The 27,179-nt window shown below is 45.9% G+C and overlaps 2 protein-coding genes across 2 annotated transcripts; both read left to right on the forward strand.

Annotated features, from left to right (window-relative positions):
* The first annotated feature begins 3,072 nt into the window (after positions 1-3,072).
* On the forward strand, positions 3,073-4,140 carry LOC103645505 (putative cyclin-dependent kinase F-2). The gene has a single exon (XM_008668546.2). It carries the CDS (start codon positions 3,073-3,075, stop codon positions 4,138-4,140), a length of 1,068 nt encoding a protein of 355 aa, XP_008666768.2.
* Positions 4,141-21,798: 17,658 nt separating this feature from the next.
* On the forward strand, positions 21,799-22,866 carry LOC109942172 (putative cyclin-dependent kinase F-2). The gene has a single exon (XM_020543859.1). It carries the CDS (start codon positions 21,799-21,801, stop codon positions 22,864-22,866), a length of 1,068 nt encoding a protein of 355 aa, XP_020399448.1.
* The last annotated feature ends 4,313 nt before the right edge of the window (positions 22,867-27,179 follow it).

The raw sequence follows: 27,179 nt of genomic DNA on the forward strand, positions 1-27,179 counted from the left end.
TTTCTATCTATGTAAAAATAATAATTGACTCAAATAAATAAATTAAAAATTGTTCTATTGAACTCCCGAATTGAATTTTGAGGTGTTACATTTTCTTCACGGATCTAGCCGTGTCCTTATGGCCGTGGAGGTTTTTGGGCACACACAAACTATCAGCGCCCGATACTGAGTAAATATTTTATAAATGTACTGAATTGAATTCTTATTTCATGTCCTTCAATGATATATGTCAGAGGATTATTTAGACTATCTCTAGGAGCGTTATTTATCCCACTTCTTATTTTAAACTTCACTATGTAAACTATACAATATATAGTGTAAAACAATATTTTCTAAGACCATATACACAATCTGCTGACCATATATAACCTTATAGAGGACATTACCTTTTTTATTTTCTATACAAGGTTAAAATACACTCGGACTATTTACTTTCAATTATCCATTTAAAAAAGAGTAATATAGTCGCTTGATTCTAAACTCAAGCTCTAGACTTTTTTTTGTTGTGTAGTCTTGGTTGAGGGGGCTTCGTATTCTACGAACGAGCTAAGTGATCGCATAGGTTTTGTCCTTCGAACATCGACGAAGAGTATCAAATAACTTTGTCCATTGTATTTGATTTTCGTGGTCTTGATAAGTGGTCCTTTTATCTTTACTATTCCTTTGGCTTTACGATACAAACGACGTGATTTATGTAAATAGATATAACAAAGAAAAACTATGGAGCATTAGGGACTTTATTTATCCAAAGTCGAATCCCTAAGCGCAGTGATAGAATATTTGGTTTGAAGAATGATCTTATGCCAATTGAGACTGCATTATGTCTAGCGCTTAAACTTATGGAGAACGACTGAATTAAAGTGATATACTACTATAATACCCGTGCGTTGCGACAACACACAAATTATTCGATATTTTTTTATGAACCACCAATATACTAAGTTTGCTTCTGAATTCCTTAATTTATAAAAATAATAACATGTAATTGGGATTGTTTTTGCTTCAAACCTGCGTTATTAACATTTGGTGATTTGGTTAACTATAAAACTTAATTTATAGCAGATAAATACACAGTGTTAAAATCAACCCAACAAACTATAGAATGATAATAACGGAAACTAGAAATGAAAATAATCTATTGTTTTTCTTTATTCACCACGTGCACATCTTTACAACGAATAAATACAACAAAGCCTATTACAAGCGCGAGAAACACCCCAACGGCCCATACGAGCCACCTCAAGACAAAAGAGTTGAGCCCCAGCTCAGAAGCTCGTGTGCCCACTACCGTTCCGACTGTTTACTTCCTTGCTCACCTTTGGAACTGGAGCGGTGTGGCACGACTTCTGCGTGGGTGGGACAATGCGGACATACATGTCTTGGTGAGCCACCCTGCCCCTCGCCCCCTCCTACACATAGCCATTGTGGCTGTCCGCTACAACATATCGCGTCGACTCGAGGGCAACACCGCACCTCACAACCCTGTTCCACTCCAGACTGAGTGGGTACCATGACCTCGCCCAACAGCGTCATTCCTCTAGGGCGACCCCTGCATTAGCAGCAAGCAGATACATAGCCTAAAATGTAGCGATCTTCCTTGCCACTAATTTGAGTCACCCCTAAGACAGAGCACACAATTTTCCAAAAGAAAAAACAAGTGACTTATTTCAATTGAAAGATAATATTGTAGTAAGTACTGAGCCGGTTCTTTCCTAATCTCTAATTGAGCTCTAGAAAAATGTTCGAGGGGTCACAAATTAGGAAGGACTCGGTCATGGACAAAGAAAAGTTGATGAATTCAAAGAAGGAAGCAAAATATCTCACCTTGCCGTCACCAAATAAAAGGCGCAAGCCTCACATAGTTCTCTGTCTTGACGACCCGCCGCCGCTTCTGCCTCACCGTGTCGCCGCTACCGACGAACTCCATCAGGTAACTGTAGTTCTCCGACAGCTTTGCTTCCCACACGAAGTCCGCCCCCGCCGCGTTGCAGAATGCGTGGTTGAGCTACGCAAGACTGCAGATCTCTGGCAGGTTGAGCCTGAGCAGCACCTGGACGACTCAGAGTTCCGGAAGGTCGGTCAGTCCCACAGTAGCAGGCCCGACAGCTGCCGTCGCGACTCCGTCCATCCCAAGCAGGACCGACACCCACGACCACATGCCCCCGCGCCGCACCATCGCGAGACCCAGTAGTAGCAAGCAGATACACGACTGGCCTCCTCCTTGCGCGCAAGGTGAGCCTATCTCTGTGCTGGTGGGCGCCAAGATGAATCTGCTCCTCTGGTCATGCCGCAGGATTTATAACAGGTTTATGGTTGATTTCGACGAGATAAGCTACAGCTGACGGCCCGCCAGAGAGGTGTGAGAGTTTGTTACCACGGGCTTGTATAGATTGGGATGCCGAGGGATGCAGGCGGGCAATGCGAGAAGCGGGTGGATGGGATATGAGAGCAGATGGATGGGGATACAACGTTCTTGGATCCGGGACAACAATATACTCCGGGTTGTTAAAAAAATGAGGGAGTTTTTTGCAAATAAAAAATAACGTGAGACGACCGTTGAAACTGTTGCTTTAATATTGTAAAGATTATATTATTTTATTTCTCAAATCAAACAAAAAACAAAATGAGGAATTAAAAGACGATATGGACTATTCTGTTTTTTTGAACCAAATGGCCCATCAAAGTGACATTGATATATTGTTATTATATATTCTATTTCACAAATAAAGTAAAAACAAAATGAGGACAGGAATTTAAAAGACGACGGACTATTCTATTTTTTTGAACCAAACGGTGAACAACATTTCTTAAACAAAAACTACTCTCAACATCATAATCCATCGGCTCGCTCGATTGACACGGGGTGCAACCGTGCAACTGCCTTGCTGTAATCTGGCTTTTAGACTTGTGCAGCACGCACCACGCAGTCGGCCAATGCTATATAATCTGCACCTGCACCCCCAATCTCTTGTCCGTCGTCACCGTCACCACGTCTTCCATCTGATCTCCTCGCCTCGTCCCCAGCCTAGCCTAGGCAACGCAATCCGCCGTCGTCCAACTAATTCACTCGTGATGCCTGCCTCCGTAGAGCCTGCCGCCACGGTAAAGACCGGCCTGAAGAGAAAGCGCATCGCCGTCGGGAGTTCGGAGCAGTACGAGTTCGAGGAGACCTGTCGCCTCGGCGCGGGTGCCTTCGGCGCCGTCTTCAAGGCGCGCCACCGTGCCACGGGCCAGATCGTCGCCGTGAAGTGCCACAGCGCAGCCGACGGCGACCTCACTATGGTGTTCCGCGAGGCGCGCTTCCATGAGGAGGCGTGCTGCGGCGGTGCCAACCCATTCGCCGTCAGCTTCCACGGCGTTGTCCGCGACCCGGGCACCTGGAAGAGGTACCTCGTCATGGAGTGCATGGAGACCAGCCTCCACGATCTTCTCCATCAGCGCCCCCGCGGGAGCCCGCCGCTGCCCGAGGCCACCGTGCGTGCCGCCATGTGGCAACTACTTACGGGCACCAAGAAGATGCACGAAGCCTGCATCATCCACCGCGACATAAAGCTACAGAACATCCTTGTCGGCGAGGGTCAGAGCGTCGTCAAGATTTGTGACTTTGGGCTCGCCATGTCCACCGACGAGCGGCTCCCGTACGAGCCGGCCGGCACGCTCTGGTACCAGGCGCCCGAGATGCTGCTGGGAAAGCCCGACTACGACACCAAGGTCGACGTCTGGTCGCTCGGCTGTGTCATGGCGGAGCTCGTCAACAACGGCAGGCCTCTCTTCCAGGGATCCCACGACGACGGGCAGCTCTGCGCGATCTTCGATGTGCTCGGCGTGCCTGACGACAGCACGTGGCAGTGGTTCTCGTCGACGCCATTCGCCACCGAGGTGATGCCGGAGCTGGACATGCAGCGGAACAACCACCTGCGCGATCTGTTCCCCGAGACGAAGCTGTCCACGGAAGGATTCCAAGTGCTCAGTGGCCTGCTTACATGCAACCCAAACAGGAGGCTGACGGCAGCCGCCGCGCTCAACCACCCATGGTTCGCCAAGGTCGACGATCTGGAGCTACCAAAGAAGAAAGAGAAGCTTGAGTCCATGTTGCCCAAGGGACACAAACGACGGAGGTTGCGTGCTGTGTACGTGTGAAGTGAAAAAAAATCGGGAACTATTAGGTACTAGAGTTAGTTTTGTTCCCAATATATATTTAGCAACTTGTTAATTAAACCTGAGTTTAGTGAGCATTTCTTTAGAGAACTAATGGTGACTACAGTGTTTTCCGGCCACTTGTGATTGTTCAAATTTTGAAACGTAATCTCTCATCAATATAATGAAGGTTTGAAAGACGATATGTTCATTTTTACCGATGGTATTGGTTAGAATACTACTTCACATGAGGATTTGTGAATTTATTAGGCTATTGTCACTTGTAGCTACAAAGCTATATATTAGTTCACACCAGTTATCACATCTCTACTATATTTAAGAATGAGTTTATTAACCCAACGCTTGGCTTTTTGCAACTCATGTTTGTTTGCGTTATATAAAAGACAGATGTTGTAAATATATAAACCTACTAATAATTTCAATAAAGATTTAATATAATGGTGTTTGAATAAATATTTCATTTAAGCAAGGCCTATCTATATGATTTATAGAAACCGTAGCATGCACATGTAACTAATTAGCAGTGTGACTTCTAAATTCCACTATACTTGTCATGTTTTAGCCGCATTATATTAATTTCAATCAACCATAGAACCTAAACGGCAAACTCGTTTGTTGGAGGACACTAATATACCTTGTGACGAGGTACACAAATGTCATGTTATATATTGGATGAAAGGAACCTAAGGTGAATATGCTTGGTAGCAATTGTACACAAACATTCATGAATTGAGGATATTTGTGTGACATGACATATATCAATCCATTTTCAAATTTATAACTACAGTGGGAAAATATTCAATATTCAAATTGGGGAAAATACAGACTCAGTGGGTCCCTACGACCTCGCCCAACGGCATCGTTCCTCTAGGGCGACCCCTCCATTAGCAGCAAGCAGATACATGGCCCAAAATGTAGCGATCTTCCTTGCCACTAATTTGAGTCAGCCCTAAGACAGAGCGCACAATTTTCCAAAAGGAAAACAAGTGACTTATTTCAATTGAAAGATAATATTGTAGTAAGTACTCAACCGATTTTTTTTCTAATCTCTTATTGAGCTCTAGAAAAATGTTCCAGGGGTCACAAATTAGGAAGCACTCGGTCATGGACAAAGAAAAGACGATGAATTCAAAGAAGGAAGCAAAATATCTCACCTTGCCGTCACAAAATAAAAGGCGCAGGCCTCGCAAGCCTCGCATAGTTCCCTGTCTTGATGACCCGCTGCCGCTTCTGCCTCCTCGTGTCGCCGCTCCAGACGAACTCCATCAAGTAACTGTAGTTCTCCGGTAGCTTCGCTTCCCGCATGAAGTCAGCCCCAGCCGCGTTGCAGAACGCGTGGTTGAGCTACGTGAGACTACAGATCTCTGGCAGGTTAAGCCTGAGCAACACCTGGACGACGCAGAGTTCCAGAAGGTCGGTCAGTCCCACAGCAGCAGGCCCAACAGCTGCCGTCGCGACTCCATCCATCCTAAGCAGGACCGACGCTCACACCCACATGCCCCCGCACCGCCTCCATTCGCGAGACCCAGTAGTAGCATGCAGATACACGGCTGGCCTCCTCCTTGCACGCAAGGTGAGCCTATCTCTGTGCTGCTGGGCGCCAAGATGAGTCTACTCCTTCGGTCACGCCTCGGGATTTATAGAAGGTTTATGGTTGATTTCGACGAGATAAGCTATAACTGACAGCTCACCCGAGAGGAGTGTGAGAGTTTGTTACCAGGGGCTTGTATAGATTGGGATGTCGAAGGATGCAGACGGGCAATGCAGAGAAGCGGGTGGATGGGATAGGAGTGCGGATGGATGGGGACACAACGTTCTTGGATCCGGGACAACAATATATTGCGGGTTGTTAAAAAACGAGGGAGTTTTTTTGCAAATAAAAAATGACGCGGGACGACCGTTGAAACTGTTGCTTTAATATATTAAAGATTATATTATTTTATTTCTCAAATCAAACAAAAAACGAAATGAGGAATTAAAAGACGATATGGACTATTCTGTTTTTTAACCAAACGACCCCTGGAAGTGACATTGATATTTTGTTATCTCTACTACACCGTATGTACGTAGCGTGGGCGTCCACCACGGCTTCACCACGCCTCCACCCGGCATCGCAGCGGCGTGCCCTCAACGCTCAACGGCAAGCTCGCCCTCCCCCGTGGCAATCTCGACGCGCCCTTGGCAAGCGCTCCGCGGCAAGCTAGCCCTCCCCCACGGCAATCTCGGCGTCCCCTACGGCAATCTCCCTCCCCCGTAATGGCGCGCCAACGCAATGTCCGCTGCTCAGCCTGAACCCGCCCTCTCGCCATAGGATGGTGCCTCCGCGTCCCACACGCCGCCAGCTCCGCTCCGCTCCATTGTCGCTCCATGATGCCCCAAGGGCTCCTTCCCGTCGCCTCGCTGTCGCGACGAGATGACCCCGCCCCTACAAATACATGAGATGCTCGACCAATGGGGGATCAAGAGGACAATGAGGGCTCCCCACCGGCGTAGCCCGAACCCAAGCACTGGAGATCCGTCCGCTCCTCTCCTAACTGCGGAAGCGGAAGCGACGGCGATGGCGACCGCGTCGTCCTCTTCCTCATTCATCAACGAGTCGGTGGTGGAGGAGCATACCTAGGGCTCTCCCTCGCCGTGGCAATGGATGACTCCACATGCGAAGTGTGTCAGTGCCTGCTTTACTAGGTTTCGCTTCCCTATGTTGTGTTGTTGGTTTCAGGATCAATTCGTTTTTTGCTTATGATGGTGCACTGTGGTCTGCAGAGAAGAAGTGCCTCAAGTCGGAGCTATGGCATGCGTGCGTTGGCCCGCTCATCTGCCTCCCCACCGTCGGCACGTGCATCGTGTACTTCCCGTAGGGCCACAATGAGCAGGTGAGTCAAAGTCCTCGTGCCGTCTCCCTTAGCCTCGCTGCTACTACTTGGCACATTCAGTTCTGAAAACACCTAAGCAGTTCGATTTGATGCACTTGAAAGTCGCCTAGATGTGGGGTGGATAGGCGAAATATGAAAATATAAACTAAAGCACACACTACAAGCCGGAGTTAGCGTTAGAATTAAATCCGAGTCCGAAAGAGAGGGGAAAACAAATCAACCAAGAAATAAAGCGGATGAACACGGTGATTTGTTTTACTGAGGTTCGGTTCTAAAGAACCTAGTCCCCATTGAGGTGGTCACAAAGACCGGGTCTCTTTCAATCCTTTCCCTCTCACAAACGGTCACTTAGACCGAGTGAGCTTTCTCCTTAATCAAACGGGTCACTTAGACCCCGCAAGGACCACCACACACTTGGTGTCTCTTGCTTTGATTACAAGTCACTTTGAGAACAAGAATGAGGAAGAAGAAAGCGATCCAAGAAACAAGAGCTCAAAGAACACGAACAAAACACTAGGTGTTTGGAGTGAATTTGGGACTTGGAGAGGCTTTGATTCTTTTGAATTGTGTCTAGGAGTGAATGCATTGGCTCTTGTATTGAATGTGAAGTGCTGGAAACTTGGATGCTTGGAGTGGTGGTGGTTGGGGGTATTTATAGCCCTCAACCACCACATAGTCGTTGAGGATGGCTGCTGTCGATGGGCGCACCGGACAGTCCGGTGTGCCAGCCACGTCACCCAACCGTTAGGGTTCGGGAGCTGTCGACCGTTGGAGGCTTTATCTTCTAGTGGCACCGGACACTCCGGTGCCGCACCAGACAGGTACTGTTCACTGTCCGGTGCGCCTCTGACGGGCGGCTCTGCTCTGTCGTGCACTGTTGCACACTGTTCCTCTGAATCTTCAGCTATTGCAGTCGACCGTTGCGCGAAGGAGTCGTTGCTCCGCTGGTGCACCGGACAGTCCGGTGAATAATAGCGTAGCACGCCCAGAGAAACCCAAAGGTGGAGGGTTGGACGTTGTACGGTCTTGGTGCACTGGACACTGTCCGGTGGCACACCGGACAGTCCGGTGCGCTAGACCAGGGCACTCTTGGTTTCTTTGCTCCTTTGTTTTTGAACCCTTTCTTTAATCTTTTATTGGTTTGTGTTGAACCTTTATTCACCTGTTGGATATATGATCTAGAGCAAACTAGTTAGTCCAATATTTGTGTTGGACATTCAACCACCAAAATAATTTATAGGAAAAGGTTAAACCCTATTTCCCTTTCAGCACTACATTTCAACTCTCCTATTTGGATGTGCTAGAGTTGTTTAATATTTCTAGGTGGTTGTACACATCAACACATGAGCATTATGTGATAGGCCCCATACATAGCCGAGGGAAGAAAAATAATCCACATCGATCTGTTCTCAGGAGAGAAAAAATCGGTTTAGTAATCCTGTTCTGGAGTTGTCCATTAATTTCTTCAATGGATCTAGTCCCACGTCCATACATAGGTAATTTTACAAAACATACCTATCTTGACCTTTCGAGCAACCATCATGCTCCTTCTGGTGGCCTTTGCTTGTCTGCAAATCTGCCCAAAAGCCATTGAAATTAGATAATTTATTTTTCCTTATATTATGTTGTTTCATAGTTCTTTTATTTATGTACAAAAATGCATTTAAATTATCTAATGACACCTGTCGTGTGTGTGGAGGGGCATAAATAAGTTCGGCCTTTGAGAGATTGTTTCTATTTGACTCAATCAGTATGCAGATACAACCCAAATTTCTCACCATGTTTTCCTTGAGAATGCATGCTATAGGTTTTGTAAATAATATGCTTGAATATTTGTGCTATTTATTTTATTCTTTAGACCTTGTGTTGTGTTTTTCATGTTTATCTGGCACCTGTTTCTACTAAACCGTGACATCAGTTATGGTACTATTGATATGATAAGCAGGGGAAAATCGATGCCAAGATGATGGATATCATGTTGATGAATTGAAACTGATTTCTTGGTAATATAACATTTTTTTGCCAATTATTTTTTATTCAACCTCTTCCAAACGTTCGCAAAAAGTTTGACTCCACTGATGCACAAAACTCTTTGCACTAACCAGATCCAAATACGAACCATTGAATTACCAGGACTTCTACACCATGATCTTGGAGAAAGGCAAAGAGATCTTATGTGCAGCAACTATCAAGTAATCTTTTGATCATTATCTCTCTTATGGACAAAATCACATGTCTTTTACCATTTTCTAAAGATTGGCACAAATCCATCCATCCCCAAAATGTATTTGCATGCTCAAACTTTATAGTTGATTGTAACTTTCCATGATTTTTCAAACTAAATCTTATATTAGTTATTTTATTTATTCAAGTAGATATTTCTATCTATGTAAAAATAATAATTGACTCAAATAAATAAATTAAAAATTGTTCTATTGAACTCCCGAATTGAATTTTGAGGTGTTACATTTTCTTCACGGATCTAGCCGTGTCCTTATGGCCGTGGAGGTTTTTGGGCACACACAAACTATCAGCGCCCGATACTGAGTAAATATTTTATAAATGTACTGAATTGAATTCTTATTTCATGTCCTTCAATGATATATGTCAGAGGATTATTTAGACTATCTCTAGGAGTGTTATTTATCCCACTTCTTATTTTAAACTTCACTATGTAAACTATACAATATATAGTGTAAAACAATATTTTCTAAGACCATATACACGATCTGCTGACCATATATAACCTTATAGAGGACATTAACTTTTTTATTTTCTATACAAGGTTAAAATACACTCGGACTATTTACTTTCAACTATCCATTTAAAAAAGAGTAATACAGTCGCTTGATTCTAAACTCAAGCTCTAGACTTCCTTTTGTTGTGTAGTCTTGGTTGAGGGGCTTCGTATTCTACGAACGAGCTAAGTGATCGCATAGGTTTTGTCCTTCGAACATCGACGAAGAGTATCAAATAACTTTGTCCATTGTATTTGATTTTCGTGGTCTTGATAAGTGGTCCTTTTATCTTTGCTATTCATTTGGCTTTACAATACAAACGACGTGATTTATGTAAATAGATATAACAAAGAAAAACTCTGGAGCATTAGGGACTTTATTTATCCAAATCGAATCCCTAAGCGCAGTGATAGAATATTTGGTTTGAAGAATGATCTTATGCCAATTGAGACTGCATTATGTCTAGCGCTTAAACTTATGGAGAACGACTGAATTAAAGTGATATACTACTATAATACCCGTGCGTTGCGACAACACACAAATTATTCGATATTTTTTTATGAACCACCAATATACTAAGTTTGCTTCTGAATTCCTTAATTTATAAAAATAATAACATGTAATTGGGATTGTTTTTGCTTCAAACCTGCTTTATTAACATTTGGTGATTTGGTTAACTATAAAACTTAATTTATAGCAGATAAATACGCAGTGTTAAAATCAACCCAACAAACTATAGAATGATAATAACGGAAACTAGAAATGAAAATAATCTATTGTTTTTCTTTATTCACCACGTGCACATCTTTACAACGAATAAAGACAACAAAGCCCATTACAAGCGCGAGAAACACCCCAACGGCCCATACGAGCCCCCTCAAGACAAAAGAGTTGAGCCCCAGCTCAGAAGCTCGCGTGCCCACTACCGTTCCGACTGTTTACTTCCATGCTCACCTTTGGAACTGGAGCGGTGTGGCACGACTTTTGCGTGGGTGGGACAATGCGGACATACATGTCTTGGTGAGCCACCCTGCCCGATCTCCTACACATAGCCACCGTGGCTGTCCGCTACAACATATCGCGTCGACTCGAGGGCAACACCGCACCTCACAACCCTGTTCCACTTGATAGTCGCCTAGAGGGGGGGGTGAATAGGGCGAAACTGAAATTTACAAATATAAACACAACTACAAGACGGGTTAGCGTTAGAAATATGATCGAGTCCGCGAGAGAGGGTGGAAAACAAATCGTAAGCAAATAAGAAGTGTGACACACGGATTTGTTTTACCGAGGTTCGGTTCTTGCAAACCTACTCCCCGTTGAGGAGGCCACAAAGGCCGGGTCTCTTTCAACCCTTTCCCTCTCTCAAACGGTCCCTCGGACCGAGTGAGCTTTCTCTTCTCAATCACTTGGAACACAAAGTTCCCACAAGGACCACCACAAGATTGGTGTCTCTTGCCTCAATTACAAGTGAGTTTGATCGTAATGAAAGATTGAAAGAAAGCACGATTGCAAAAGAGCCAAGCGACAAGAGCGACAAATAACACACGGATCACTTTCTCTCTCAAGTCACTGATCACTAATGATCTCTTTTCTCAATTGTGAAACTTGGAGAGATGGAGGCTTTGAATGTGTCTTGGAATGAATTGCTATCTCTTGTATTGAATGTTGAAGGTTGGAATGCTTGGATGTAGTGAATGGAGGTGGTTGGGGTTGTATTTATAGCCACCAACCACTTCCTAGCCATTGCACCTTTCTGCTGAGCGCGGACGGTCCGCGAGCCAGGTCCGGACGGTCCACCCCTGTAGATCAACGGCTGAAAATGCAACGGTCAGCAGTAACGGCTATATCAACGGCTATATTGCATTTAATGCGTCGTCAGATGTCAGACAGAGCCAGTCGCGGACGGTCCGGTCGTGCACCCCGGACGGTCCGCGAGGCTCCCTATAATTCATTTCTCCGAACCCGTCACCTTCGGGTTTTTCGGTTTCTTACCGACCGGACGGTCCGCGCCTGAGGCCGGACGGTCCGCGCCTGAGGCCGGACGGTCCGCGCGAGGGCTCGGACGGTCTTCGCTTTTCCTCCGGACAGTCTGTAGTGGAAACTTGTGTTTTTGCATTGGTTCTGTCCGAGGGTCATTCTTCTGTCACGGACGGTCCGCCGCAGGGGCCCGGACGGTCCGCGCTTGGCCTGTTTTTCCAAAAAGCTTCTCCTGTCCGGAATAATCTACGGTATTCCGGACAGTCGAATTAGTATAGTTGTAGATGAACCTTTGGCACCTGTAGAACATACAATCTAGAGCAAACTAGTTAGTCCAATTATTTGTGTTGGACAATTCAACCACCAAAACAATTTAGGAACTAGGTGTAAGCCTAATTCCCTTTCAATCTCCCCCTTTTTGGTGATTGATGCCAACACAAACCAAAGCAAATATAAAAGTGCATAATTGAACTAGTTTGCATAATGTGAGTGCAAATGTTGCTTGGAATTGAGCCAATCTAAATACTTACAAGATATGCATGGATTGTTTCTTTCTTATTTAACATTTTGGACCACGCTTGCACCACAATTTTTGCAAACTCTTTTGTAAATCCTTTTCAAAGTTCTTTTTGCAAATAGTCAAAGGTAAATGAATAAGATTTTGAGAAGCATTTTCAAGATTTGAAATTTTCTCCCCCTGTTTCAAATGCTTTTCCTTTGACTAACAAAACTCCCCCTAAATGAAATCCTCATCTTAGTGTTCAAGAGGGTTTTGAAGAATCACTTTTGAAATACCACTTTCTCCCCCTTTTGAACACAATAGGATACCAATTGATAAATTTTTTGAAAACACGAAGTTTTTGAAATTGGTGGTGGTGCGGTCCTTTTGCTTTGGGCTCTTACTCTCTCCCCCTTTGGCATGAATCGCCAAAAACGGAATCATTAGAGCCCTCGAAGTGCTATCTTCCCCTTTGGTCATAAATAAATGAGTTAGGATTATACCAAAGATGAAGTCCTTTTGCTCTCTCCCTCAAAGATGGAGAGAGGCTTGGAGCGACGGCGAAGGATGAGTTACGGAGTGGAAGCCTTTGTCTTCACCGAAGACTCCAATTCCCTTTCAATACACCTATGACTTGGTTTGAATTAGACTTGAAAAACATATTAGTCATAGCATATGAAAGAGACATGATCAAAGGTATATAAAATAGCTATGTGTGCAATTTAACAAAAGAAGTTCCTAGAATCAAGAATATTTAGCTCATGCCTAAGTTTGTTAAAAGATTGTTCATCAAGAGGCTTGGTAAAGATATCGGCTAATTGATCTTTAGTATTAATGTATGAAATCTCGATATCTCCCTTTTTTTGGTGATCCCTAAGAAAATGATACCGAATGGCTATGTGCTTAGTGCGACTATGCTCGACGGGATTGTCGGCCATTTTGATTGCACTCTCATTATCACATAGCAAAGGGACTTTGGTTAATTTGTAACCGTAGTCCCGCAGGGTTTGCCTCATCCAAAGCAATTGTGCGCAACAATGACCTGCGGCAATGTACTCGGCTTCGGCAGTGGAAAGAGCGACCGAATTTTGCTTCTTTGAAGCCCAAGACACCAAGGATCTTCCCAAGAACTGGCAAGTTCCTGATGTGCTCTTCCTATTGATTTTACACCCCGCCCAATCGGCATCCGAATATCCAATCAAATCAAATGTGGATCCCCTAGGATACCAAAGCCCAAACTTAGGAGTGTAAGCCAAATATCTCAAGATTCGTTTTACGGCCGTAAGGTGAGCTTCCTTAGGGTCGGCTTGGAATCTTGCACACATGCATACGGAAAGCATAATATCCGGTCGAGATGCACATAAATAGAGTAAAGAACCTATCATCGACCGGTATACCTTTTGATCCACGGACTTACCTCCCGTGTCGAGGTCGAGATGCCCATTAGTTCCCATGGGCGTCTTGATAGGCTTGGCATCCTTCATTCCAAACTTGTTTAAAATGTCTTGAGTGTACTTCGTTTGGCTAATGAAGGTGCCCTCTTGGAGTTGCTTTACTTGAAATCCTAGGAAATACTTCAACTCCCCCATCATAGACATCTCGAATTTTTGTGTCATAATCCTACTAAACTCTTCACATGTAGACTCGTTAGTAGACCCAAATATAATATCATCAACATAAATTTGGCATACAAACAAGTCATTTTCAAGAGTTTTAGTAAAGAGTGTAGGATCGGCCTTTCCGACTTTGAATCCATTTGCAATAAGAAAATCCCTAAGGCATTCATACCATGCTCTTGGGGCTTGCTTGAGCCCATAAAGCGCCTTAGACAGCTTATAGACATGGTTAGGATACTCACTGTCTTCAAAGCCGGGAGGTTGCTCAACATAGACCTCTTCCTTGATTGGTCCATTGAGGAAGGCAGTTTTCACGTCCATTTGTTAAAGCTTAAAGCCATGGTAAGTAGCATAGGCCAATAATATACGAATTGACTCAAGCCTAGCTACGAGTGCATAGGTTTCACCGAAATCCAAACCTTCGACTTGTGAGTATCCCTTGGCCACAAGTCGAGCTTTGTTCCTTGTCACCACACCATGCTCATCTTGCTTGTTGCGGAAGACCCATTTGGTTCCTACAACATTTTGGTTAGGACGTGGAACTAAATGCCATACCTCATTTCTAGTGAAGTTGTTGAGCTCCTCTTGCATTGCCACCACCCAATCCGAATCTTGGAGTGCTTCCTCTACCTTGTGTGGCTCAATAGAGGAAACAAACGAGTAATGTTCACAAAAATGGGCAACACGAGATCGAGTAGTTACCCCCTTATGAATGTCGCCGAGGATGGTGTCGACGGGGTGATCTCATTGAATTGCTTGGTGGACTCTTGGGTGTGGCGGCCTTTGTTCCTCTTCCTCCTTGTCTTCCTCATTTGTATCTCCCCCTTGATTAATGCCATCATCTTGAGGTGGCTCATTTGCTTGATCTTCTACTTCATCAACTTGAGCTTCATCCTCATTTTGAGTCGGTGGAGATGCTTGCGTGGAGGAGGACAGTTGATCTTGCGTATTTGGAGGCTCTTCGGATTCCTTAGGACACACATCCCCAATGGACATGTTCCTTAGCGCGATGCATGGAGCCTCTTCTTCACCTATCTCATCAAGATCAACTTGCTCTACTTGAGAGCCGTTAGTCTCATCAAACACAACGTCACATGAGACTTCAACTAGTCCAGTGGACTTGTTAAAGACCCTATATGCCCTTGTGTTTGAGTCATAACCAAGTAAAAAGCCTTCTACAGTCTTAGGAGCAAATTTAGATTTTCTACCTCTTTTAACAAGAATAAAGCATTTGCTACCAAAGACTCTAAAATATGAAATGTTGGGCTTTTTACCGGTTAGGAGTTCATATGATGTCTTCTTGAGGATTCGGTGTAGATACAACCGGTTGATGGCGTAGCAAGCGGTGTTGACCGCCTCGGCCCAAAACCGATCTGAAGTCTTGTACTCATCAAGCATGGTTCTTGCCATGTCCAATAGAGTTCTATTCTTCCTCTCCACTACACCATTTTGTTGAGATGTGTAGGGAGAAGAGAACTCATGCTTGATGCCCTCCTCCTCAAGGAAGCCTTCGATTTGAGAGTTCTTGAACTCCGTCCCGTTGTCGCTTCTTATTTTCTTGATCCTTAAGCCGAACTCATTTTGAGCCCGTCTCAAGAATCCCTTTAAGGTCTCTTGGGTTTGAGATTTTTCCTGCAAAAAGAATACCCAAGTGAAGCGAGAATAATCATCCACTATTACAAGACAATACTTACTCCCGCCGATGCTTATGTAAGCAATCGGGCCGAATAGATCCATGTGGAGTAGCTCAAGCGGCCTATCGGTCGTCATGATGTTCTTGTGTGGATGATGGGTACCAACTTGCTTCCCTGCTTGGCATGCGCTAAAAATCTTGTCTTTCTCAAAATGAACATTTGTTAGTCCTAAAATGTGTTCTCCCTTTAGAAGCTTATGAAGATTCTTCATCCCAACATGAGCTAGTCGGCGGTGCCAGAGCCAACCCATGTTAGTCTTAGCAATTAAGCAAGTGTCGAGTTTAGCTCTATCAAAATCTACCAAGTATAGCTGACCCTCTAACACTCCCTTAAATGCTATTGAATCATCACTTCTTCTAAAGACAGTGACTCCTATATCAGTGAATAGACAGTTGTAGCCCATTTGACATAATTGGGAAACAGAAAGCAAATTGTAATCTAATGAATCAACAAGAAAAACATTTGAAATGGAATGGTCAGGTGAAATAGCAATTTTACCCAAACCTTTGACCAAACCTTGATTTCCATCCCCGAATGTGATCGCTCTTTGGGGATCTTGGTTTTTCTCATAGGAGGAGAACATCCTTTTCTCCCCAGTCATGTGGTTCGTGCACCCGCTGTCGAGTATCCAACTTGAGCCCCCGGATGCATAAACCTACAAAACAAGTTTAGTTCTTGACTTTAGGTACCCAAATGGTTTTGGGTCCTTTGGCATTAGACACAAGAACTTTGGGTACCCAAACACAAGTCTTTGACCCCTTGTGCTTGCCCCCAACATATTTGGCAACTACCTTGCCGGATTTGTTAGTCAAAACATAAGATGCATCAAAAGTTTTAAATGAAATATTATGATCATTTGATGCACTAGGAGTTTTCTTCTTAGGCAACTTAGCACGGGTTGGTTGCCTAGAGCTAGATGTCTCACTCTTATACATAAAAGCATGGTTAGAACCAGAGTGAGACTTCCTAGAATGAATTTTCCTAATTTTGTCCTCGGGATAACCGGCAGGGTATAAAATGTAACCCTCGTTATCCTGAGGCATGGGAGCCTTGCCCTTAACAAAGTTGGACAATCTTTTAGGAGGGGCACTAATTTTGACATTGTCTCCCCTTTGGAAGCCAATGCCATCCTTGATGCCCGGGCGTCTCCCATTATAAAGCATGCTACGAGCAAATTTAAATTTCTCATTTTCTAAGTTGTGCTCGGCAATTTTAGCATCTAATTTAGCTATATGATCATTTTGTTGTTTAATTAAAGCCATGTGATCATGTATAGCATCAATGTTAACATCTCTACATCTGGTGCAAATAGAAGTGTGCTCAACGGTAGATGTAGAGGGTTTGCAAGATTTTAGTTCTACAACCTTAGCATGCAATATTTCATTTTTACTTCTAAGGTCGGAAATGGTAGCATTGCAAACATCAAAATCTTTAGCCTTAGCAAGCAATTTTTCATTCTCAATTCTAAGGCTAGCAAGGGAAGCATTCAACTCATCAATCCTAATAAGTAAATCAACATTATCATCTCTAGGATTTGAAGTTGAAACATTGCAAACGTGTGAATCAACCTTAGCATTTAAACTAGCATTTTCATTCCTAAGGTTGTCAATCATCTCACGGCAAGTGCTTAGCTCACTAGATAATTTTTCACATTTTTCTACTTCTAGAGCATAAGCATTTTTAACCTTAACATGTTTCTTGTTTTCTTTAATCAGACACTCCTCTTGGGAATCCAAAAGGTCATCCTTTTCATGAATAGCACTAATTAATTCATTTAATTTTTCTTTTTGTTCCATGTTAAGATTGGCAAAAAGGGTACGCAAGTTATCCTCCTCATCACTAGCATTTTCATCACTAGAGGACTCATATTTAGTGGAGGAGTTGGATTTAACCTTCTTCCGTTTGCCGTCCTTTGCCATGAGGCACTTGTGGCCGACGTTGGGGAAGAGAAGTCCCTTGGTGACGGCGATGTTGGCGGCGTCCTCGTCGTCGGAGGAGTCGCTTGAGCTTTCGTCGGAATCCCACTCCCGACAAACATGGGCATCGCCACCCTTCTTCTTGTAGTACCTCTTCTTCTCCTTTCTTCTCCCCTTCTTGTCATCGCCCCTGTCACTATCACTTGATAATGGACATTTAGCAATAAAATGACCGGGCTTACCACACTTGTAGCAAACCTTCTTGGAGCGGGACTTATAGTCTTTCCCTCTCCTTTGCTTGAGGATTTGGCGGAAGCTCTTGATGACGAGCGCCATTTCCTCATTGTCAAGCTTGGAGGCGTCTATTGGTTGTCGACTTGGGGTAGACTCCTCCTTCTTTTCTTCCGTCGCCTTGAATGCGACGGGTTGAGCTTCGGATGTAGATGGATCATCAAGCTCGTTGATCTTCCTCGAGCCTTCGATCATGCACTCAAAACTTACAAAATGCCCGATTACTTCCTCGGGGGTCATTTTAGTATATCTAGGATTACCACGAATTAATTGAACTTGAGTAGGGTTAAGGAAAATAAGAGATCTTAGAATAACCTTAACCACTTCATGGTCATCCCACTTTACGCTCCCGAGGTTGCGCACTTGGTTCACCAAGGTCTTGAGCCGGTTATACATGTGTTGTGGCTCCTCCCCTTTGCGAAGCCGGAACCGACCGAGCTCCCCCTCGATCGTTTCCCGCTTGGTGATCTTGGTGAGCTCGTCTCCCTCGTGCGCGGTTTTGAGCACATCCCAAACCTCCTTGGCACTCTTCAACCCTTGTACTTTGTTATACTCCTCTCTATTTAGTGAGGCGAGAAGTATTGTTGTCGCTTGAGAGTTGAAGTGCTCGATTTGGGCCACCTCATCCTCATCGTAGTCTTCATCCCCTACGGATGGTACTTGTGCACCAAACTCAACAACATCCCATATACTTTTGTGGAGCGAGGTTAGATGAAATCGCATTAAATCGCTCCACCTAGCGTAATCTTCACCATCAAAAGTTGGTGGTTTGCCTAATGGGACGGAAAGTAAAGGTGTATGTTTGGAAATGCGAGGGTAGCATAGGGGGATCTTACTATACTTCTTGCGCTCTTGGCGCTTAGAAGTGACGGATGCCGCGTCGGAGCCGGAGGTGGATGCCGATGAAGAATCGGTCTCGTAGTAGACCACCTTCCTCATTCTTTTCTTCTTGTCCCCACTCCGATGCGGCTTGTGGGAAGAAGATTTTTCCTTCTTCTCTTTGTGGTGAGAAGAAGATTTCTTCTCCTTCCCTTTGTTGGAGGAGATCTTCTTCTTCTCCTTCCTCTTGGTGCGGGACTCTTCCGATGAAGTGCTCCCGTGGCTTGTAGTGGGCTTTTCGCCGGTCTCCATCTCCTTCTTGGCGTGATCTCCCGACATCACTTCGAGCGGTTAGGCTCTAATGAAGCACCGGGCTCTGATACCAATTGATAGTCGCCTAGAGGGGGGGGGTGAATAGGGCGAAACTGAAATTTACAAATATAAACACAACTACAAGACGGGTTAGCGTTAGAAATATGATCGAGTCCGCGAGAGAGGGTGGAAAACAAATCGTAAGCAAATAAGAAGTGTGACACACGGATTTGTTTTACCGAGGTTCGGTTCTTGCAAACCTACTCCCCGTTGAGGAGGCCACAAAGGCCGGGTCTCTTTCAACCCTTTCCCTCTCTCAAACGGTCCCTCGGACCGAGTGAGCTTTCTCTTCTCAATCACTTGGAACACAAAGTTCCCACAAGGACCACCACAAGATTGGTGTCTCTTGCCTCAATTACAAGTGAGTTTGATCGTAATGAAAGATTGAAAGAAAGCATGATTGCAAAAGAGCCAAGCGACAAGAGCGACAAATAACACACGGATCACTTTCTCTCTCAAGTCACTGATCACTAATGATCTCTTTTCTCAATTGTGAAACTTGGAGAGATGGAGGCTTTGAATGTGTCTTGGAATGAATTGCTAGCTCTTGTATTGAATGTTGAAGGTTGGAATGCTTGGATGTAGTGAATGGAGGTGGTTGGGGTTGTATTTATAGCCACCAACCACTTCCTAGCCGTTGCACCTTTCTGCTGAGCGCGGACGGTCCGCGAGCCAGGTCCGGACGGTCCGCCCCTGTGGATCAACGGCTGAAAATGCAACGGTCAGCAGTAACGGCTATATCAACGGCTATATTGCATTTAATGCGTCGTCAGATGTCAGACAGAGCTAGTCGCGGACGGTCCGGTCGTGCACCCCGGACGGTCCGCGAGGCCCCCTATAATTCATTTCTCCGAACCCGTCACCTTCGGGTTTTTCGGTTTCTTACCGACCGGACGGTCCACGCCTGAGGCCGGACGGTCCGCGCGAGGGCTCGGACGGTCTTCGCTTTTCCTCCGGACAGTCTGTAGTGGAAACTTGTGTTTTTGCATTGGTTCTGTCCGAGGGTCATTCTTCTGTCACGGACGGTCCGCCGCAGGGGCCCGGACGGTCCGCGCTTGGCCTGTTTTTCCAAAAAGCTTCTCCTGTCCGGAATAATCTACGGTATTCCGGACAGTCGAATTAGTATAGTTGTAGATGAACCTTTGGCACCTGTAGAACATACAATCTAGAGCAAACTAGTTAGTCCAATTATTTGTGTTGGACAATTCAACCACCAAAACAATTTAGGAACTAGGTGTAAGCCTAATTCCCTTTCACCACTCCAGACTGAGTGGGTACCTATGACCTCGCCCAACAGCGTCATTCCTCTAGGGCGACCCCTGCATTAGCAGCAAGCAGATACATAGCCTAAAATGTAGCGATCTTCCTTGCCACTAATTTGAGTCACCCCTAAGACAGAGCACACAATTTTCCAAAAGAAAAAACAAGTGACTTATTTCAATTGAAAGATAATATTGTAGTAAGTACTGAGCCGGTTCTTTCCTAATGTCTAATTGAGCTCTAGAAAAATGTTCAAGGGGTCACAAATTAGGAAGGACTCGGTCATGGACAAAGAAAAGTTGATGAATTCAAAGAAGGAAGCAAAATATCTCACCTTGCCGTCACCAAATAAAAGGCGCAAGCCTCACATAGTTCTCTGTCTTGACGACCCGCCGCCGCTTCTGCCTCACCGTGTCGCCGCTACCGACGAACTCCATCAGGTAACTGTAGTTCTCCGACAGCTTTGCTTCCCACACGAAGTCCGCCCCCGCCGCGTTGCAGAATGCGTGGTTGAGCTACGCAAGACTGCAGATCTCTGGCAGGTTGAGCCTGAGCAGCACCTGGACGACTCAGAGTTCCGGAAGGTCGGTCAGTCCCACAGTAGCAGGCCCGACAGCTGCCGTCGCGACTCCGTCCATCCCAAGCAGGACCGACACCCACGACCACATGCCCCCGCGCCGCACCGTCGCGAGACCTAGTAGTAGCAAGCAGATACACGACTGGCCTCCTCCTTGCGCGCAAGGTGAGCCTATCTCTGTGCTGGTGGGCGCCAAGATGAATCTGCTCCTCTGGTCATGCCGCAGGATTTATAACAGGTTTATGGTTGATTTCGACGAGATAAGCTACAGCTGACGGCCCGCCAGAGAGGTGTGAGAGTTTGTTACCACGGGCTTGTATAGATTGGGATGCCGAGGGATGCAGGCGGGCAATGCGAGAAGCGGGTGGATGGGATATGAGAGCAGATGGATGGGGATACAACGTTCTTGGATCCGGGACAACAATATACTCCGGGTTGTTAAAAAAATGAGGGAGTTTTTTGCAAATAAAAAATAACGTGAGACGACCGTTGAAACTGTTGCTTTAATATTGTAAAGATTATATTATTTTATTTCTCAAATCAAACAAAAAACAAAATGAGGAATTAAAAGACGATATGGACTATTCTGTTTTTTTGAACCAAATGGCCCATCAAAGTGACATTGATATATTGTTATTATATATTCTATTTCACAAATAAAGTAAAAACAAAATGAGGACAGGAATTTAAAAGACGACGGACTATTCTATTTTTTTGAACCAAACGGTGAACAACATTTCTTAAACAAAAACTACTCTCAACATCATAATCCATCGGCTCGCTCGATTGACACGGGGTGCAACCGTGCAACTGCCTTGCTGTAATCTGGCTTTTAGACTCGTGCAGCACGCACCACGCAGTCGGCCAATGCTATATAATCTGCACCTGCACCCCCAATCTCTTGTCCGTCGTCACCGTCACCACGTCTTCCATCTGATCTCCTCGCCTCGTCCCCAGCCTAGCCTAGGCAACGCAATCCGCCGTCGTCCAACTAATTCACTCGTGATGCCTGCCTCCGTAGAGCCTGCCGCCGCGGTAAAGACCGGCCTGAAGAGAAAGCGCATCGCCGTCGGGAGTTCGGAGCAGTACGAGTTCGAGGAGACCTGTCGCCTCGGCGCGGGTGCCTTCGGCGCCGTCTTCAAGGCGCGCCACCGTGCCACGGGCCAGATCGTCGCCGTGAAGTGCCACAGCGCAGCCGACGGCGACCTCACTATGGTGTTCCGCGAGGCGCGCTTCCATGAGGAGGCGTGCTGCGGCGGTGCCAACCCATTCGCCGTCAGCTTCCACGGCGTTGTCCGCGACCCGGGCACCTGGAAGAGGTACCTCGTCATGGAGTGCATGGAGACCAGCCTCCACGATCTTCTCCATCAGCGCCCCCGCGGGAGCCCGCCGCTGCCCGAGGCCACCGTGCGCGCCGCCATGTGGCAACTACTTACGGGCACCAAGAAGATGCACGAAGCCTGCATCATCCACCGCGACATAAAGCTACAGAACATCCTTGTCGGCGAGGGTCAGAGCGTCGTCAAGATTTGTGACTTTGGGCTCGCCATGTCCACCGACGAGCGGCTCCCGTACGAGCCGGCCGGCACGCTCTGGTACCAGGCGCCCGAGATGCTGCTGGGAAAGCCCGACTACGACACCAAGGTCGACGTCTGGTCGCTCGGCTGTGTCATGGCGGAGCTCGTCAACAACGGCAGGCCTCTCTTCCAGGGATCCCACGACGACGGGCAGCTCTGCGCGATCTTCGATGTGCTCGGCGTGCCTGACGACAGCACGTGGCCGTGGTTCTCGTCGACGCCATTCGCCACCGAGGTGATGCCGGAGCTGGACATGCAGCGGAACAACCACCTGCGCGATCTGTTCCCCGAGACGAAGCTGTCCACGGAAGGATTCCAAGTGCTCAGTGGCCTGCTTACATGCAACCCAAACAGGAGGCTGACGGCAGCCGCCGCGCTCAACCACCCATGGTTCGCCAAGGTCGACGATCTGGAGCTACCAAAGAAGAAAGAGAAGCTTGAGTCCATGTTGCCCAAGGGACACAAACGACGGAGGTTGCGTGCTGTGTACGTGTGAAGTGAAAAAAAATCGGGAACTATTAGGTACTAGAGTTAGTTTTGTTCCCAATATATATTTAGCAACTTGTTAATTAAACCTGAGTTTAGTGAGCATTTCTTTAGAGAACTAATGGTGACTACAGTGTTTTCCGGCCACTTGTGATTGTTCAAATTTTGAAACGTAATCTCTCATCAATATAATGAAGGTTTGAAAGACGATATGTTCATTTTTACCGATGGTATTGGTTAGAATACTACTTCACATGAGGATTTGTGAATTTATTAGGCTATTGTCACTTGTAGCTACAAAGCTATATATTAGTTCACACCAGTTATCACATCTCTACTATATTTAAGAATGAGTTTATTAACCCAACGCTTGGCTTTTTGCAACTCATGTTTGTTTGCGTTATATAAAAGACAGATGTTGTAAATATATAAACCTACTAATAATTTCAATAAAGATTTAATATAATGGTGTTTGAATAAATATTTCATTTAAGCAAGGCCTATCTATATGATTTATAGAAACCGTAGCATGCACATGTAACTAATTAGCAGTGTGACTTCTAAATTCCACTATACTTGTCATGTTTTAGTCGCATTATATTAATTTCAATCAACCATAGAACCTAAACGGCAAACTCGTTTGTTGGAGGACACTAATATACCTTGTGACGAGGTACACAAATGTCATGTTATATATTGGATGAAAGGAACCTAAGGTGAATATGCTTGGTAGCAATTGTACACAAACATTCATGAATTGAGGATATTTGTGTGACATGACATATATCAATCCATTTTCAAATTTATAACTACAGTGGGAAAATATTCAATATTCAAATTGGGGAAAATACAGACTCAGTGGGTCCCTACGACCTCGCCCAACGGCATCGTTCCTCTAGGGCGACCCCTCCATTAGCAGCAAGCAGATACATGGCCTAAAATGTAGCGATCTTCCTTGCCACTAATTTGAGTCAGCCCTAAGACAGAGCGCACAATTTTCCAAAAGGAAAACAAGTGACTTATTTCAATTGAAAGATAATATTGTAGTAAGTACTCAACCGATTTTTTTCTAATCTCTTATTGAGCTCTAGAAAAATGTTCCAGGGGTCACAAATTAGGAAGCACTCGGTCATGGACAAAGAAAAGACGATGAATTCAAAGAAGGAAGCAAAATATCTCACCTTGCCATCACAAAATAAAAGGCGCAGGCCTCGCAAGCCTCGCATATTTCCCTGTCTTGATGACCCGCTGCCGCTTCTGCCTCCTCGTGTCGCCGCTTCAGACGAACTCCATCAGGTAACTGTAGTTCTCCGGTAGCTTCGCTTCCCACATGAAGTCAGCCCCAGCCGCGTTGCAGAACGCGTGGTTGAGCTACGTGAGACTACAGATCTCTGACAGGTTAAGCCTGAGCAACACCTGGACGACACAGAGTTCTAGAAGGTCGGTCAGTCCCACAGCAGCAGGCCCAACAGCTGTCATCGTGACTCCATCCATCCTAAGCAGGACCGACGCTCACACCCACATGCCCCCGCACCGCCTCCATTCGCGAGACCCAGTAGTAGCATGCAGATACACGGCTGGCCTCCTCCTTGCACGCAAGGTGAGCCTATCTCTGTGCTGCTGGGCGCCAAGATGAGTCTACTCCTTCGGTCACGCCTCGGGATTTATAGCAGGTTTATGGTTGATTTCGACGAGATAAGCTATAACTGACAGCTCACCCGAGAGGAGTGTGAGAGTTTGTTACCAGGGGCTTATATAGATTGGGATGCCGAAGGATGCAGGCGGGCAAAGCGGAGAAGCGGGTGGATGGGATAGGAGTGCGGATGGATGGGGACACAACGTTCTTGGATCCTGGACAACAATATATTGCGGGTTGTTAAAAAACGAGGGAGTTTTTTTTGCAAATAAAAAATGACGCGGGACTACCGTTGAAACTGTTGCTTTAATATATTAAAGATTATATTATTTTATTTCTCAAATCAAACAAAAAACGAAATGAGGAATTAAAAGACGATATGGACTATTCTGTTTTTTAACCAAACGACCCCTGTAAGTGACATTGATATTTTGTTATCTCTACTACACCGTATGTACGTAGCGTGGGCGTCCACCACGGCTTCACCACGCCTCCACCCGGCATCGCAGCGGCGCGCCCTCAACAAGCGCTCAACGGCAAGCTCGCCCTCCCCCGTGGCAATCTCGACGCGCCCTTGGCAAGCGCTCCGTGGCAAGCTAGCCCTCCCCCACGGCAATCTCGGCGTCCCCTGCGGCAATCTCCCTCCCCCGTAATGGCGCGCCAACGCAATGTCTGCTGCTCAGCCTGAACCCGCCCTCTCGCCATAGGATGGTGCCTCTCCATTGTCGCTCAGTGATGCCCCAAGGGCTCCGTCCCGTCTGCTCGCTGTCGTGATGAGACGACCCCGCCCCTACAAATACATGAGATGCTCGACCAATGGGGGATCGAGAGGACAATGAGGGCTCCCCACCGGCGTAGCCCGAACCCAAGCACTTGAGATCCGTCCGCTCCTCTCCTAACTACGGAAGCGGAAGCGATGGTGATGGCGACCGCGTCGTCCTCTTCCTCATTCATCAACGAGTCGGTGGTGGAGGAGCATACCTAGGGCTCTCCCTCTCCGTGGCAATGGATGACTCCACATGCGAAGTGTGTCAGTGCCTGCTTTACTAGGTTTCGCTTCCCTATGTTGTGTTGTTGGTTTCAAGATCAATTCGTTTTTTGCTTATGATGGTGCACTGTGGTCTGCAGAGAAGAAGTGCCTCAACTCGGAGCTATGGCATGCGTGCGCTGGCCCGCACATCTGCCTCCCCACCGTCGGCACATGCATCGTGTATTTCCCGTAGGGCCACAACGAGCAGGTGAGTCAAAGTCCTCGTGTCGTCTCCCTTAGCCTCGCTGCTACTACTTGGCACATTCAGTTCTGAAAACACCTAAGCAGTTCGATTTGATGCACTTGAAAGTCGCCTAGATGTGGGGTGGATAGGCGAAATCTGAAAATTATAAACTAAAGCACACACTACAAGCCGGAGTTAGCGTTAGAATTAAATCCGAGTCCGAAAGAGAGGGGAAAACAAATCAACCAAGAAATAAAGCGGATGAACACGGTGATTTGTTTTACTGAGGTTCGGTTCTAAAGAACCTAGTCCCCATTGAGGTGGTCACAAAGACCGGGTCTCTTTCAATCCTTTCCCTCTCACAAACGGTCACTTAGACCGAGTGAGCTTTCTCCTTAATCAAACGGGTCACTTAGACCCCGCAAGGACCACCACACACTTGGTGTCTCTTGCTTTGATTACAAGTCACTTTGAGAACAAGAATGAGGAAGAAGAAAGCGATCCAAGAAACAAGAGCTCAAAGAACACGAACAAAACACTAGGTGTTTGGAGTGAATTTGGGGCTTGGAGAGGCTTTGATTCTTTTGAATTGTGTCTAGGAGTGAATGCATTGGCTCTTGTATTGAATGTGAAGTGCTGGAAACTTGGATGCTTGGAGTGGTGGTGGTTGGGGTTATTTATAGCCCTCAACCACCACATAGTCGTTGAGGATGGCTGCTGTCGATGGGCGCACCGGACAGTCCGGTGTGCCAGCCACGTCACCCAACCGTTAGGGTTCGGGCGCTGTCGACCGTTGGAGGCTTTGTCTTCTAGTGGCACCGGACAGTCCGGTGCCGCACCAGACAGGTACTGTTCACTGTCCGGTGCGCCTCTGACGGGCGGCTCTACACTGTCGCGCACTGTTGCACACTGTTCCTTTGAATCTTCAGCTATTGCAGTCGACCGTTGCGCGAAGGAGTCGTTGCTCCGCTGGTGCACCGGACAGTCCGGTGAATTTTAGCGTAGCACGCCCAGAGAAACCCAAAGGTGGAGGGTTGGACGTTGTACGGTCTTGTGCACCGGACACTGTCCGGTGGCACACCGGACAGTCCGGTGCGCCAGACTAGGGCACTCTTGGTTTCTTTGCTCCTTTGTTTTTGAACCCTTTCTTTAATCTTTTATTGGTTTGTGTTGAACCTTTATGCACCTGTTGGATATATGATCTAGAGCAAACTAGTTAGTCCAATATTTGTGTTGGACATTCAACCACCAAAATAATTTATAGGAAAAGGTTAAACCCTATTTCCCTTTCAGCACTACATTTCAACTCTCCTATTTGGATGTGCTAGAGTTGTTTAATATTTCTAGGTGGTTGTACACATCAACACATGAGCATTATGTGATAGGCCCCATACATAGCCGAGGGAAGAAAAATAATCCACATCGATATGTTCTCAGGAGAGAAAAAATCGGTTTAGTAATCCTATTCTGGAG

This window comes from Zea mays, chromosome 1, assembly GCF_902167145.1.
Source record: "Zea mays cultivar B73 chromosome 1, Zm-B73-REFERENCE-NAM-5.0, whole genome shotgun sequence".
NCBI lineage: Eukaryota > Viridiplantae > Streptophyta > Magnoliopsida > Poales > Poaceae > Zea > Zea mays.

Excerpts from the sequence above, each read along its gene's own strand:
- LOC103645505 (XM_008668546.2), top strand. The coding sequence starts at position 3,073 with ATGCCTGCCTCCGTAGAGCCTGCCGCCACGGTAAAGACCGGCCTGAAG.
- LOC109942172 (XM_020543859.1), top strand. The coding sequence starts at position 21,799 with ATGCCTGCCTCCGTAGAGCCTGCCGCCGCGGTAAAGACCGGCCTGAAG.